The 14,562-nt window shown below is 33.8% G+C and overlaps 1 protein-coding gene across 2 annotated transcripts in view; it reads right to left on the bottom strand.

Annotated features, from left to right (window-relative positions):
* Positions 1 to 753: 753 nt before the first annotated feature.
* Positions 754 to 14,562, bottom strand: part of dtx1 (deltex 1, E3 ubiquitin ligase) — a 40,058-nt gene continuing 26,249 nt past the window's right edge. For both annotated transcript variants that reach the window (XM_016541195.1, XM_016541194.1), the window contains exons 5-9: positions 12,752 to 12,813; positions 12,466 to 12,624; positions 5,641 to 5,802; positions 2,349 to 2,438; positions 754 to 1,448 (exon numbers count right to left, since the gene is read on the bottom strand). In XM_016541195.1, the coding sequence (XP_016396681.1) occupies positions 1,224 to 1,448; positions 2,349 to 2,438; positions 5,641 to 5,802; positions 12,466 to 12,624; positions 12,752 to 12,813 (698 nt within the window). In that variant the 3' untranslated portion in view covers positions 754 to 1,223. The remainder of the gene's footprint in view (positions 1,449 to 2,348; positions 2,439 to 5,640; positions 5,803 to 12,465; positions 12,625 to 12,751; positions 12,814 to 14,562) is intronic.

The following is a 14,562-nucleotide window of genomic DNA, read 5'->3' as shown; positions in this document are numbered from 1 at the left end:
AGCTTACAATATTGTGTAAAATAGGTTTATTTAATTTTATAAAGACTCTTCTGCATTAAGCACGGCGAGCAACACAGCGGTGTTTTGTTACTGAATGAATCCACGTTTTTGAACGAATCAAGTGAGTCAATGATTCAGTGACTCATTCATAAAGACAGTCACTTGCTTTGTAACTGAATGAATCAGCCGCTTGAACGAATCAAGAGAGTTAGTGATTCAGTAACTCATTCATAAAGACAGTCACTTGCTTTGTGACTGAATAAATCAGCCGTTTGAACGAATAAAGTGAGTCAATGACTCAGCGACTCATTCATTAAGAGAGTACCTAGCTTTGTTTCTGAATGAATCAGCCGTTTGAACAAATCGAGTGAGCCAATGATTCAGTGACTCATTCAATAAGACAGTCACTTGCTTAGTTTCTGAATGAATCAGCAATTTGAACAAATCAAGTGAGTCAATGATTCAGTAACTCATTCATAAAGACATTCATTGGCTTAGTTACTGAATGAATCTGCCGTTTGAATAAATCGGTTGGATGAATAATTCAACGACTCACACATTAAGACACCACCTACTAGAGGCTTTAGTCTCAAATTTAGAGTATCATTTCATTTTTTAAAAACTATTTAATATTTCAATATTCAATTTAAATTAAAAAATCAATATTTATGCAATGCTGAATCAAAATATTTCTTCCTAAAGCTACTTTTTTTTGTAATGTTTATGCAATGCTTTTTCTCATTTAACACAATAAGGGCTTTAAATGATCTTTTGGGGGTAAATTTCTCAGCCAAAACTGATGATTGATCTGCACATCATGTAATTCATTCAATTAAAAAAGCCCTAGATATAACATATTATATCTGCCATCTGTAAGAGGCATCGCCATTGAAAACCCCATATCGGTCAACCACTAATGTGTGTGTATATACAACTACCACATGCACCGGTCAGAGCCCAGATGCATTCTGGGTAGCCTTCAAAAAGAGCACGCGAGAGATAGAGAGAGAGAAAGCAAGCTGTGTCAGTGAATGAGGAATATATTAGAGTAATTTCGACTGATTTCATCACTCCATCATCCACATCTACTCGTCTCTCACACAGTCCCGCACTGACTCGGGGTCAGCGAGGACCGTCGTTCCCAGAGAGGTCAAAGGTCTCTCCAGGAACTCCTCTGAATGAGGTGTGTGTGTGTGTTTGTGTGTCCGGCAGCGGACCGAGCCTCAGTCCTTCAGGTTGTCCTCTCCGACGCCCTGGGCGGCCAGTTCTCTCATCACGTTGTCCAGATAGTTGGGGTCGGGGTAGCCGTGGCCCGTGAGGTTGGAGCCGAACTCGGTCTTGTGGTGAATCTCGTTCCACACCACCGTGTCCGTCTCTCCCGTGGTGCTGGACGTCCCGATGGTGAAGATCAAACGACGATCCCACGCCATGATTAGCAACTTCAACACCTGAAACGAGCCATAAAAACAATGTGAACCTGCATTCACAGCGCACACAAATATTGATTAATATTATATAATACATGATTATGATTGTGATGAATAATCCTATATTATATAATATACAGTATGATTAATTTTAAGAGAGAGAGATAAATAGATAATATTAATATATACATTTAATTATATAAATTCTCTATATATTTTTATTTATTTTATTTCTACATTTTTCATTTATACATATACATACACACACAATTATATAAATGTTTATTTATATATATTTTATTTGCATACAAGATTAGTAATTAGAAATTATTTACTTTTTTTTTTAAGTTTTAGTAATTTTTTGTGTTTTGTCATTTTTGTAAGTTATTGTTTTTTTTAAGTCTATATTATTTAGTTTTATATTCAAAGTCTATATTTTTTAGTTTTAGTTATTTTAGGGCATCACGTTAAACTGAATGAAAATTAGAAATGGTGACATAATAACTGAAATAAAATAAGTTTTTCTGATTTATTTTGAATAACAAAAACTTTTTGTATATAGTTTTAGTTTACTATAATAACACTGGTATAGCCAATATTTAACTTAACCCATCCAACATTTAAATTTTTGTGTTGAAAGTACACATACGATGCCTTACGCTGCTGTTAAGGTTAGCAGCTCACTATGATGTTGGAATTAAAATAATTAATTAATTAATTAATTAATTAAAGTTTTATATTTTCTTGTACTCTTTAAAGAACACTGGATGGACACCTTAACATGGAAAAATAATGAATCATATAATGTAAAAAAAATTAAGAATTATTATTATTTTCTTTTTATAAAAATACATTTTAAATAAAAAAATTAATAAAAAAAAAAACATGATATAGTGATTCACGTCAGATCTTGATTCTCACCTTCCGGCCTTTCTCGTTTTCCGGTAAGTAGCAGTGTCGAGGAAATCCCCTCGCGCTGTACTTTTTCCTGGGATTGGGATGCTCTGTGGTCTGGACGAAACACACACAAAACACACGCGGTCACACACTTCACACGCCGCTCGCTCAATTAGCACACAGCGGGGAGAAAACGCTAACGACGGCCTGAGACGTGCTGTTATTCAGAGTGTTATGCCAGGACTCGCTCTGATCACACCACAGCTTCACAAACACAGATCAAAGACAGACGAGCAGAACAGCATTACTGCAGAGAATGAAGCATTAGACTCAATCCCTCTCATCTCATAAAACACACACACATTCACTCACAGGAATCACAGCCTGCGCTGGGAATATTAATGAGCAGATATCATGGAAAAAAATGATTTTCTTGCTCTTTTGAATTAGTTTGATAGACTGTTACATGTTTGAACATTCACAACCTCACATTATTTATTAGCAGTGTTTATTACCATCATTATTGCTATCAGTAGGTCATCATGTAAAGCTAAATTGTAACAGTTTGGGTGCAAGAATCCGTTAAAATTCTGGAATGTTACTTGAAATAAAATAAACACTAACTGAAATAAAATAACATATTAAAAAAGAAACTTCACATTTTCATTTTGTTGACCTTGATGTACTTGAAATAACAAACTAAAACTGAAATATAAATTAATAAAATTTAAATAAATAAATAAAAATAAATGAGAAAAACACAATAAAATTACTAAAATGTTAAAAAAAAAAAAGAGAAAAAAACAAAAAAATTACTAAAAAGTTAAAAAAAAAAAAAAAAAAAACTAAATTATACTAAAACAACACTGACTGAGCTATACTTCTACATCAGTAAATACAGAAAGGTATCTCTAAAACGGACTTTTCTAATCCTACAAAATATATACAAATAAAAATGTATATAAAATTAAAAATATGATTAAAATATTAATGCTTATATAATGTGTATAATAACATTTAGATTTTAATATCATCAATATAAATAAATATTAACTACTACTAAATTACAATTACATAACTAAAACTACATTTCTTAAAACAGAAAATACAATAATAATAATAATAATAATAGTACCGCAATGATACTAAAATAACACTGAACTATACTTTTATATTAAATACTGAAAGGCATGTCTAAAATTGACTAAATTTAATATTCTAATCTCATAAAAACAATTAATATACCAATAAAAATGTATTGTAAAGATATATTAATATATATAAAATATCAATATTTATATAATGTATATAATAATATTGAGATTTTAATATTATCATAATAAATAAATATTAACTAGTACTAAATTACAATTACATAACATAAAATAAATTTCTTAACACAGACAAAACAAAAATAAAAATTTATTAATTTTTTTTTTTACTTTAATAGTATATCTCAGTGATACTAAAATAACACTGAACTATATTTTTATATTAAATACTGAAAGGTATCTCTAAAATTGACTAAAATTAATATTCTAATCTCACAAAAAATAAACAAATAAAAATGTATATAATCATTGTAAATATAAATTAATATATATAAAATATTTATATTTATATAATGTATATAATAATATTTCGATTTTAATATGATCAATATAAATAAATATTAACTACTACTAAGTTACAATTTCTTAAAACAGAAAATGCAAAAATAAAAATAAAAAAAATATATTTTTTTACTTTAATAGTATCTCAATGATACTAAAATAACACTGGCATAGAACTAAATTTCTTGCCATGTTGAGGATGTTAGTGATGGGATATTTTTTTATCAAGCTAATCTTATGACGTCGGAGCCCAGAAAGTGAGTGGGTGGCCGATTGTGCAAAACTAGTGTGCAAGCACACGAGAGATAATGACCCAGAATGAGCTGCGCCACTGTCCCCATTGAGCAGGAAATCCCCACGCAGCCACTTCCTGTCTCACGTATGGTGAAACACGGTGAAAACACAGTGACCAGAAGCCACAAGCCCACGGTCATTCTGCAGAAACAGCCTAACATATTAAATATGGGTGCAGAGCGTTTCTCTATGAAAACTGGGCCGCCTGAAGCGAAGAACAAATGCTTCAGTTCACACGCCTCATCCTACAGACGCTCTTCTGTGTCCCTCATTGATGTGTGTAAACAATGACTGTGATATCCAGCACCACTTTTAGTATGGGCACATTTTAATCCACAAAAATCCAGTAAATATTGTATTGTTTTTTCCTTTATGACAGCGTCTTTTTTAGCCTGTCATGTGCAAACATCTTTGCAAACATGCACAATTTGCTAAAAACAAAATACATGCAAATAAATGCAATTTTTTATTTTCTCTATATATCTTTTATGATTTTAGTTGATATATTTTATTCATAAAAATATTTCAGATTACACTTCAGCCCTTATACACCTTTGTACAGAGTTAAGCTATTTACTTTCATGTTAAAATAAAATAAAACCACTTCTATACATCTCTGTATAGAGTTAAAGGGTTAGTTCACCCAAAAATGAAAATTCTGTCATTAATTACTCACCCTCGTGTTGTTCCAAACCCGTAAGACCTTCGTTCATCTTCGGAACACAATTTAAGATATTTTTGAAGAAATCAGTGCTCTCTCTGACCCTCCCATAGACAGCAAGGTAACTACCACGATCAAGGTCTAGAAAAGTACCACGATGATCGACAGAGTAGTCCGTGTGACATCAGTGGTTCAACTGTAAAGTTACGAAGCTACGAGAATACTTTTTTGCGTAAAGAAAACAAAAAAAGTGTCGTCATTACGCCGGATCTGGGTCAGCGCCGGCGCCGCCACACTCTCGCGTCATGATACAGTGACACAGTAGAGACGAAAATGTGGAATAAAGTCATTATTTTTGTTTTCTTTGCACAAAAAAATATTCTCGTAGCTTCGTAACTAAAAATCTATACATTTCTGTACAGAGTTAAACTGTTTTTTATTTTAAAATAAAATAAAATAAAATAAAATATAAAATAAAATAAATAAAAACATTCCTATATGCCTTTGTACAGTTAAACTATTTATTAGAATGTAAATAATATAAAATAAAATAATACCTATCTCACAAGCTACTATTGTATAAATATAAGCATTAAAAATATTTCTAATAAGAATCTTAAACTTCAAAAATGTCATTTTCATATATATTCAGAAATGTATTTCTAATAACTTCTAAAAAAATTTTTTAAAATGTATTTATTTATTATACTTATATTTATTTAGAATAATCCGTTTGAATTGAATATACCTGTATCCCAGCGGGAATGTCATAGACGATGCGGATAGTCTTTGTATCGGAGCATCCAGGTAGAGAATGAGGAATCACGTGGTACTCCATCTTCCCAGGAGGCTGCGTGCCAGTTTTCTCCCCGTAGATGGCCTTACAGGTGGGACACTGCAGACTGCCGTCCTGAGACCAACATCAGCCACATTAAACACAACAACAACAACGAGGAAAACTCAGGAGAGCTCGTGATGCAGCATTCAGAGGCATCAGAGACGTGCAGCACAATCGCACCAATATTTCTGTTCATGTTTCATGCTTTGATGCTTTTCATTAAAGATGAGCAAATAATGCAATACTGACACTTATTATTGAACTCTATCCACAGGTATATTTGTTACCCATGATTCATTTATAATATAGTTGTTTTTTTCCCCTGTAGCTCAAACATTACAGCTTGGCGCTTGCAACACCAAAGTCATGGGTTCAATTCCCAGTGAAAGCAAGAACTGATAAAAAAAATTTAAGTGCACTTTGAATGCAATGAAAGTTGCTTTGGATAAAAGCATCTGGCAAATGAATTAATGTAAATGTGTTTGGGACAGTTTGACCACATTCAACTTTCAAACAGCTTGAAACACTGGTAAAACTATTTATTTCTTCCTGAAATTTGGTGGATATTTATCATTTAGGCTCATGAATGTGCATGCAAAATTTGGACACATAGATGTGTTTTGGAAAGGATGAACACATTTTGTTCCAACATTGGTTTCCATGCAATTCGGCAAAAAACAACACTTTGAAAAACACTAAAGAATCAGGGAAAAACAGAAAACCTTGATTGTAGCTTGTCAAACACTAAAATATGAAATACATGAGAACTTATGAAATTTAAGGCTCAAAGTTTACTCGAAATTGAAGACTTGTCTTCTGAATCGTCCAAGAAAAATCAGTTTCTTTAACAAAAACTCTGACAAAGGCTATTTTTGGCTGTTAGTTTTTTGGATCTAAATTACTAGATTGTTGCAGCACTGAAAATAAGTGTGAGAAACCCATTTCACGGCCCAAGCAAGAATGCAAATGGCAAAACGGCAACTGTGTTCACTGATGAGGATTTCTGGAGGTGTTTCTGAGCCCATGCAGTTATTTACATTACAGAATAATGCCAGTTTTTAACGCAGTCCCGCCTGACGACCCAAAGATCACGGGCATCCAGTATTGACCAGTATTTCACCCTTGTCCCTTGTGCACAGAGATCCTGGTGATATTATGCACTAGTGATGTCTGATTCTTGAACGAATTGTTCTTTTGAGCCGGTTCTCAGGAAGTAACCGGTCGAGTCGGTTCTCAAATCGAACTGAATCGAACTTTAGTTCCAGGTTGTTGATGCAAGATGCACAGCCAAAGTGGCACGTTCGGCTCGAAAATAACCGAATGAGCCGGTTCAACCAACTGTCAAAGTTTGCCAAAGATTACAGAGGATTCTGACAAGTGAGTTGCAGACATTACGCACATGCGTGCGTATCACCGAGGACTTGATGCACAATGCAAGTTTCTTAAATAATAAACAAAACGTACTGGAAATATGGCTGAGTAGTTTTATTAAATAGGCCTACATTTTTATTAAAACATGGAAAAACCTGAAATTTACTGTTTAATGTGCATGCAGATTATATTTTAAGTTGTTAAGCTAAATCAATGAGTTTACAAAACTGGTTTATTCTTTCTATATACTTTAGACATGCAGAACATATCCGCGTTTGTGCATTACTGTCTGTAACGTGCTGTAGGTGCGAAACATTTACTAAACTTATTCAAGGTGTAGGCTACTATATATGGTCTGAAACTATGACCACAGATATCAATTAAGTGAATGTAAGGCAATAATTAGCAATCCATTCACACAAATAACTTTACGTGAATGATATAACATGACACCGAGTTGTTAGAAAACAAATGCATGGTGACATCACTGCGTGATGACTTAAGGAACGATTAATCGGTTTTCTGAACTGGTTCATTGAGCCAAACTGAACGAAAAAAAAACGGTTTGCCGAATTGAATTGGACTTTGCATCACTATTTTGTACTTTAGATTAGAGCCTGACCGATATGGGTTTTTGGGGGCCGATGCCGATACCAATATTAGGGAGTAAAAAAGTCAGATGACAAATTCCGTGAAATTCCGCATTTTCATGACTGGATTCCGTCCGCGTTTTCTGCATGGTGGAAATCATAGGGCCCTACTAATGTAGCAAACAAGTATGATAAGCTCATTGTGAGAGTAAAAGATGGGGACATTGTTTATTTATTTTATAGCATTGCGTCTCACCAACTAGGTGACAACGTAGCGTTAAATCACCATTCAACAGACTCAAGCCACCACCGCACTGCCGTCTACTGGACTGCAGAACGATAATAACTTTTCAATTTGCTACAATTGCACGCTTTCTTGAGCAACTGCACGCGATCGCAGATTGCACGCTTCCCACCTGAAACATCTGGTGGACAAACTAAGTAATTACACCATTTACAAGCATTTTATCTGCGTTATATGTTCTGTAAAAAAAAATTCATATCTGCAGCATATACAGCGATGCAGATATATCTGTGACAGGCTCATATCGACCGATAAAATCGGCAAAACAATAAATCGGTCGGGCTCTACTGTAGATGAAAAGAGATTCAATTTTATGAGATATTCAATTATTGCAATTTTACGTTGAGAGACATTATTCTGGAATCGTTCCACAATTTGTAGACTCAGTTTTTCGCAGATTGGTGAACCTCTGCCTCTCTAAAGGCCAAAGTATACTTTGTTTTTTACGCATACGTGAGGGTCCACATAAAGTGCGAGTGAGGCAAATTTTGTCACCAGAATATTACGTGTGTACTGTACGCACACCATCCGATTTTTGTAATCGCGCACACTTTGTACGCGCAGGTCGCAGATGCACATTGACTTGGTTCTGCACTAATCAGTTGTTCCACAAGGTGGCAGCACTGGCCTGAGCCGCCGTTTCACAGTAGAAAACAAAACTTAAGAGACGGAACAACAACAAAATAGCAGAGTCTGCAACAACAGACGCCTTCATTGACAAGTGCACTTGCGTCAGAGGCTTATAAGAGAGCAGCAACTTTTGTTTAAAAGAGTACAACAAATTTTTAGAGGTTATAACTACTAGTGGTCGACCGATATGGGTTTTTTGACAGCCGATGCCGATATCTTGGAAAGCAGGGTGGCCGATGGCCGATATAAAGCCGATATAATTTTATTTATTTTAATTAATATTTAAGAAATTTGAAATCATTTGAAAATGTATTAGAAATAATTTTGTAAAATAAACATACTTATACTTTAGAAGACAAAGCATTTTTCACAAATAAATATTTATAAAAATCTAATTGAATAGGAAGTAAACAGTGTAACCAACAGGGCGCTCAGTATTCTGGGAAGTTTGTGTGCATTGGAAATCATATATATATAATTTTTTTTCAAATAAAGCCAAGGTAACACTCATTTTACATACAGCACACAATGAAAATGACATGAATATGACAGTGGGCAAATGCATAAAGTGCAGCATAATTTGAAATCATGAGTTTAGTTTGTCGATCGCGCGTCTCCAGTGAAGCTGAACTCTCCTCCTGTCAGCATTCAATTCGCATGGACCGACCGTCACGCAGAGCATACAAATGCACACTTCACAAGATCTCAACTAGATTTGACTAAGTCTGCAAGGTTTGTGAAATTAAATGTTCATTAGTCATTCAAAGATTTGTTTAAATGATATAAATGCGTATTTGCTGAATGCTGACGGCAAACTAGAAAGTATTATAATGTTTGCCTTTCTATTACTAATAATATTAAAGCAATCGTTATAATACTTTTTTGTATACATTTTAATTCCTTTGTTTAACAGTTCTATCTGATTATTAGATAGACTTATCCATATTAGACAGAACTGAACGACGACAGCGAACAAGAGGGAGAATGTGAGCACTGTGTGTTCAGGCGCTGCAATCTCAGCGCCGTCAAAATAAAAGTCTGCCGCACCATCAAAATAAAAGTCCAGTCTCTGTTCTATCTGATTATTAGATAGACTTATCCATATTAGACAGAACTGAACGACGACAGCGAACAAGAGGGAGAATGTGAGCACTGTGTGTTCAGGCGCTGCAATCTCAGCGCACCATCAAAATAAAAGTCCAGTCTCTAACACATCGGCCAAACAGAAAAACTTATCGGCCATGGCGATATATCGGTCGACCACTAATAACTACTATAGAAAAATACAGCAAACCAGGGTCAGAAGTTAACTTTTCCATTAAGGGGTAATTTTTGCCCCCTGGAATTGATTTTCTGGGGCATTTTTTACATTCATGAGGGCAATTTTTATTACCACCTTAATAATTGTATCTGTGTTGTTTTGAATGTCACAACACTTATATATTGTTGCTCTTTTGTTGTTTTGATCGCTTCTATTGCCCTCATTTGTAAGTCATTTTGGATAAAAGCGTCTCCTTAATAATTAAATGTAAATGCAAATACTTGAATTTAACCAATAACTTAAATCAATCAAAATACTTAAATTGTTGCCAATAACAGCTGACTGTAAAATTGTCTCTAAATTATACGTTTAAAAACAGGAGCTAATCTGGCTGCAATATTATGACAAAAATCGTTATTTTTGATTATTGCTCTTGATATTGTAATAATGATTATTAATGTTGATTAAAAGAATAAAAATGTTTTTGTTTTGTGTCTACGTTTTGGGGAAATGGCTTTAATTCTGGCTCTGGCTTCAGAGACAAACATGTCTAGTCTAGTCTAGCGCAAGTTATGCAAAAACTCCCGTTATAATCACTGAAGCTACGAAATTAATCTTTTATTTACATCATATCTGCACTGTGTTGTTTATGATGAGGGAATTCACGAGCGCGAAGAATTCTATCAGTGAGCGTGCACACTCAACAACAACTCCGGTGTTTTCAGCACTGACTAATCTAAGTGTCTCTGATTGGCCATTGCATTCCTAAGCTCAACGGAAACACATGTGATTGGTTATAAGGCTCAACGCTGCAAAAACCCAAAGCGTAGAAAGCAATCTGATGCAGTGTGAGCGAATCAAAATGTAATTGCGCGAATAGACACTTTTCATTCATTTCTATTTAATCGCGACAGCTGTAATCGATTGTTTAATTGCACATGGGCAATTTTTGCCCCTTTATCTTAAATTTGTGGTGCATTTTTCTTTATTTCGGTGGCATTTTTGCCACAAGCCCCCGTTCATTTCTGAGCCTGCATCAGACGCTGGACAAAGATGAAGCTTTCTAGAGCTCATGTGTCGACTGCCTGCGTTCACGCACGCTATCAAATGGACTATACTTTGAAAGGCTACGCGTACAAAAATGAAGTATACTTTGGGCTTAAGATACTCTTTTTATACCCAATCATGTTACTGACCTGTTGCCAATTAACCTAACTTTTTGAAAAGTTTTGCGGCGTTCAAATTAAATTTTTTTCCTTAAAGGGATAGTTCAACCAAAAATGAAAATTAGCCCATGATTTACTCACCTTCAAGCCATCCTAGGTGTATCTGACTTTCTTCTTTCAGACGAATCCAATTAGAGTTATATTAAAAATGGTCCTGGCTCTTCCAAGCTTTATAATGGCAGTGAATGGGTGTTTCTTGTCAATAGTCCAAAAGAAGTCCAATAAAGCGCATCCATCCGTAGTAAAAAGTGCCTCACATGGCTCCGGGCGGTGAATAAAGGCCTACTGTAGCGAATCAATGCGTTCTTGTAAAAAACATATCCATATTTGAAACGTTATAATCACTTTTCTGTAGGTTGTTGTGTAGGTTTAGCACATGCGCCGGTGAGAATAGGCTAGTCTCGCGAAAACCAAAGTTTTCAACGTAGGATCAAAGGAAGCAAAGTTTCCTTACTTTAGCAAAGAAAAACCAGTCTCCTCTTGGCTTATATCGAAATCCTCCGACATTTGTCTTTACAAATCCTCGTTTTGTACTTCTAATTCGTGACCGGTGTTTTGTTTTGCTCTCTCCCTACGTCATCCGCCGGAATGAATGGGCATACGACAGTTAGCGCAAGCTAGAGATTACGGTTTATAAAATTTTAAATATGGATATGTTTCTTACAAAAATGCATTGATTCGCTACAGGAGGCCTTTATTCACCCCCCGGAGCCGTATGGGACACTTTTAATGATGGACGGATGAGCTTTATTTGACTTCTTTTGGACTATTGAAAAAAAACACCCATTCACTGCCATTATAAAGCTTGGAAGAGCCAGGACAATTTTTAATATAACTCAGATTGGATTCGTCTGAAAGAAGAAAGTCATATACACCTAGGATGGCTTAAGGGTGAGTAAATCATGGGCTAATTTTCATTCATCCCTTTAAAATGGTACATGTCCTCAGTTTATATATTTGATATGTTTTCTATGTTCTACTGTGAATAAAATATGGGTTTATGAGATTTGCAAATCATCGCATTCTGTTTTTATTTACATTTTATTCATGCTTTTTTTTAAAATTGGGGTTGTATTTTTATGTTTTTTTTAATGCTTTTAATTTTAGTTAACTATAATAACTCTGTAGATGTTTTCTGCTTTTTGGAAACCAATGTGGGTCAACTTCGCAACTCAATATTAGTACCAGTTTTTTAACACAACAGGAGTGTTTAAAATCCCATTATTTGTTGTATAAATAAATTGTCAGTGTATTGTGATGACTGATCTTGAATCTGGTTGGTTTGTTTAAAATCCTCCCTTATGCACAATAAAACAAACTGATATGATCACAGTCTTCGTGTCATGTTCTGACCTTATTGCCATTTTTGTACATGGCCACCAGACACAGAAGATGGTACATGTGGCTGCACTTTCCCAGTTTACCGACCAGCTCGGGCTTGATGCCTTTGTAGCTCAGCACTCCCTCGTATCCGGACGCTGTGGCCAGTCGCTCCATGCAGATGGTGCAGTCCTGACGGATATCAACAGTGAGTAACACTGACAGACATCTGCTGCCTCAGTCATTAGCTCTGCTAGTAAACAACACAACGCTCGGCTGGTCACATGACGCTAATCAATCACATGTGTGCAGGAATCACCTCATCGGGAGCCGTTTTGATTTTCTCTGTGTAGCGCCGAACCACATCCTCTGGATTTTTACCTGGAAAAAGAGACAAAACGAACATTGATTTAGATCCGAATCACACAGAAAGTGATCTCTAGTCATGCATTAGTGTGGAACTTAATTTTAACAACTCTTCCTTAAACCATACTTAATGTATGCTTTTTTTGTTATAATCATTCATACTTAGCTTACTTGCACGTTAAAAAATAAAATAAAAAATAAAACAATTTCTATACACATTTGTATAGAGTTAAGCTGTTTACTTGAATGTTAATTAAATAAAAGAAAAGAAAAATAAAGGAAAATCATTTCTATACATCTTTTTACAGTTAAGCTGTTTCCTTGAATGTAAATAAAATAAAATAAAATAATTAAAAAAAAAATTTCTATACATATTTGTAGAGTTAAGTTGTTCCTATGAATGTTAATTTAATAAAAGAAAAGAAAAATAAAGGAAAATTATTTATATACACCTTTGTACAGAGTTAAGCTGTTTACTTGAATGTAAATAAAATAAAATTAAATATACAAAAATAAAAAATAAAATAAAATATAAATAAATAAAATAAAACCATTTCTATACACCTTTGTACAGAGTTAAGCTGTTTACTTGAATGTAAATAAAATAAATAAATAAAATAAAACCATTTCTATACACCTTTGTACAGAGTTAAGCTGTTTACTTGAATATAAATAAAATAAAACAAATGAATAAAATAAAACCATTTCTATACACCGTTGTATAGAGTTAAGCTGTTTCCTTGAATATTATTAAAGTAAAAGAATAGAAAAAGAAAACAAATCGTTTCTATATACCTTTGTACAGTTAAGCTGTTTACTTGAATGTAAATGAAATAAAATAAAATAAAACAAAATATACAAAAATAAAAAATAAAATAAAAAATACAAAATAAAATATAAAATAAAACCATTTCTATACACCTTTGTACAGAGTTAAGCTGTTTATTGAATGTAAATAAAATAAAATGAAATATGCAAAAATAAAATAAAATGTACAAAAACAACATTTCTTTACACCTTTGTTTAAAGTTAAGCTGTTTACTTGAATGTAAATTAAATAAAATTAAATAAAAAGAAAATACAAAAAAATTAAATGTACAAAAATAAAATAAAAAAATAACCATTTCTATACACTTTTGTACAGAATTACTCTGTTTACCTTGATGTAAATAAAATAAAATAAAATAAAAAACAATAAATAAAATAAAATAAAAAGAGAGCAAGATATACAGATACATGTCCCTGGTTTGGCTTTTACTAAGAAATATAAGATTGCAGACAGAAGCTGGTTTGTTTATTAAGTTCCATATGACTGGAAAAGCACATAAGACAAATCCCAGATTTGAAAGCTCTTAATTTTCTACACCACTAGCATTAATACTTTATTTGTAAATCCTTTTTACATTGAATGACGCTAAAGACGCAAATTTAGCTGACAAATGTACTCTTCAAAACACAGAGCGCTTCAGTGTTTATTTCTCAAAGCGTCTTTATTCCCGTGACCTTTAGCGCATGAACACACACCTACTGTCTGGACTTTCAATACACTATTGATTCCTGCTACTTGATTTGAGCAGGAACAGAGACACAAAAACAAACCTATCAGTACGACGTTAAGCAGATCTATGGTAACACGGTTCAGGTGTTGTAATGTTAGAGGGACCTTGTCACTTTCAGTAGTTGCTCGATTCACACAAAGTCTGTTCTGCTCAGATCAGCAAAAAAGTCAAACAGAGAATCAATCGCTAGACAAACACACACACA

This window comes from Sinocyclocheilus rhinocerous, unplaced genomic scaffold (genome assembly GCF_001515625.1).
Source record: "Sinocyclocheilus rhinocerous isolate Xijiao unplaced genomic scaffold, SAMN03320098_v1.1 scaffold1992, whole genome shotgun sequence".
NCBI lineage: Eukaryota > Metazoa > Chordata > Actinopteri > Cypriniformes > Cyprinidae > Sinocyclocheilus > Sinocyclocheilus rhinocerous.
This window is presented reverse-complemented; position numbering and strand designations above follow the sequence as displayed.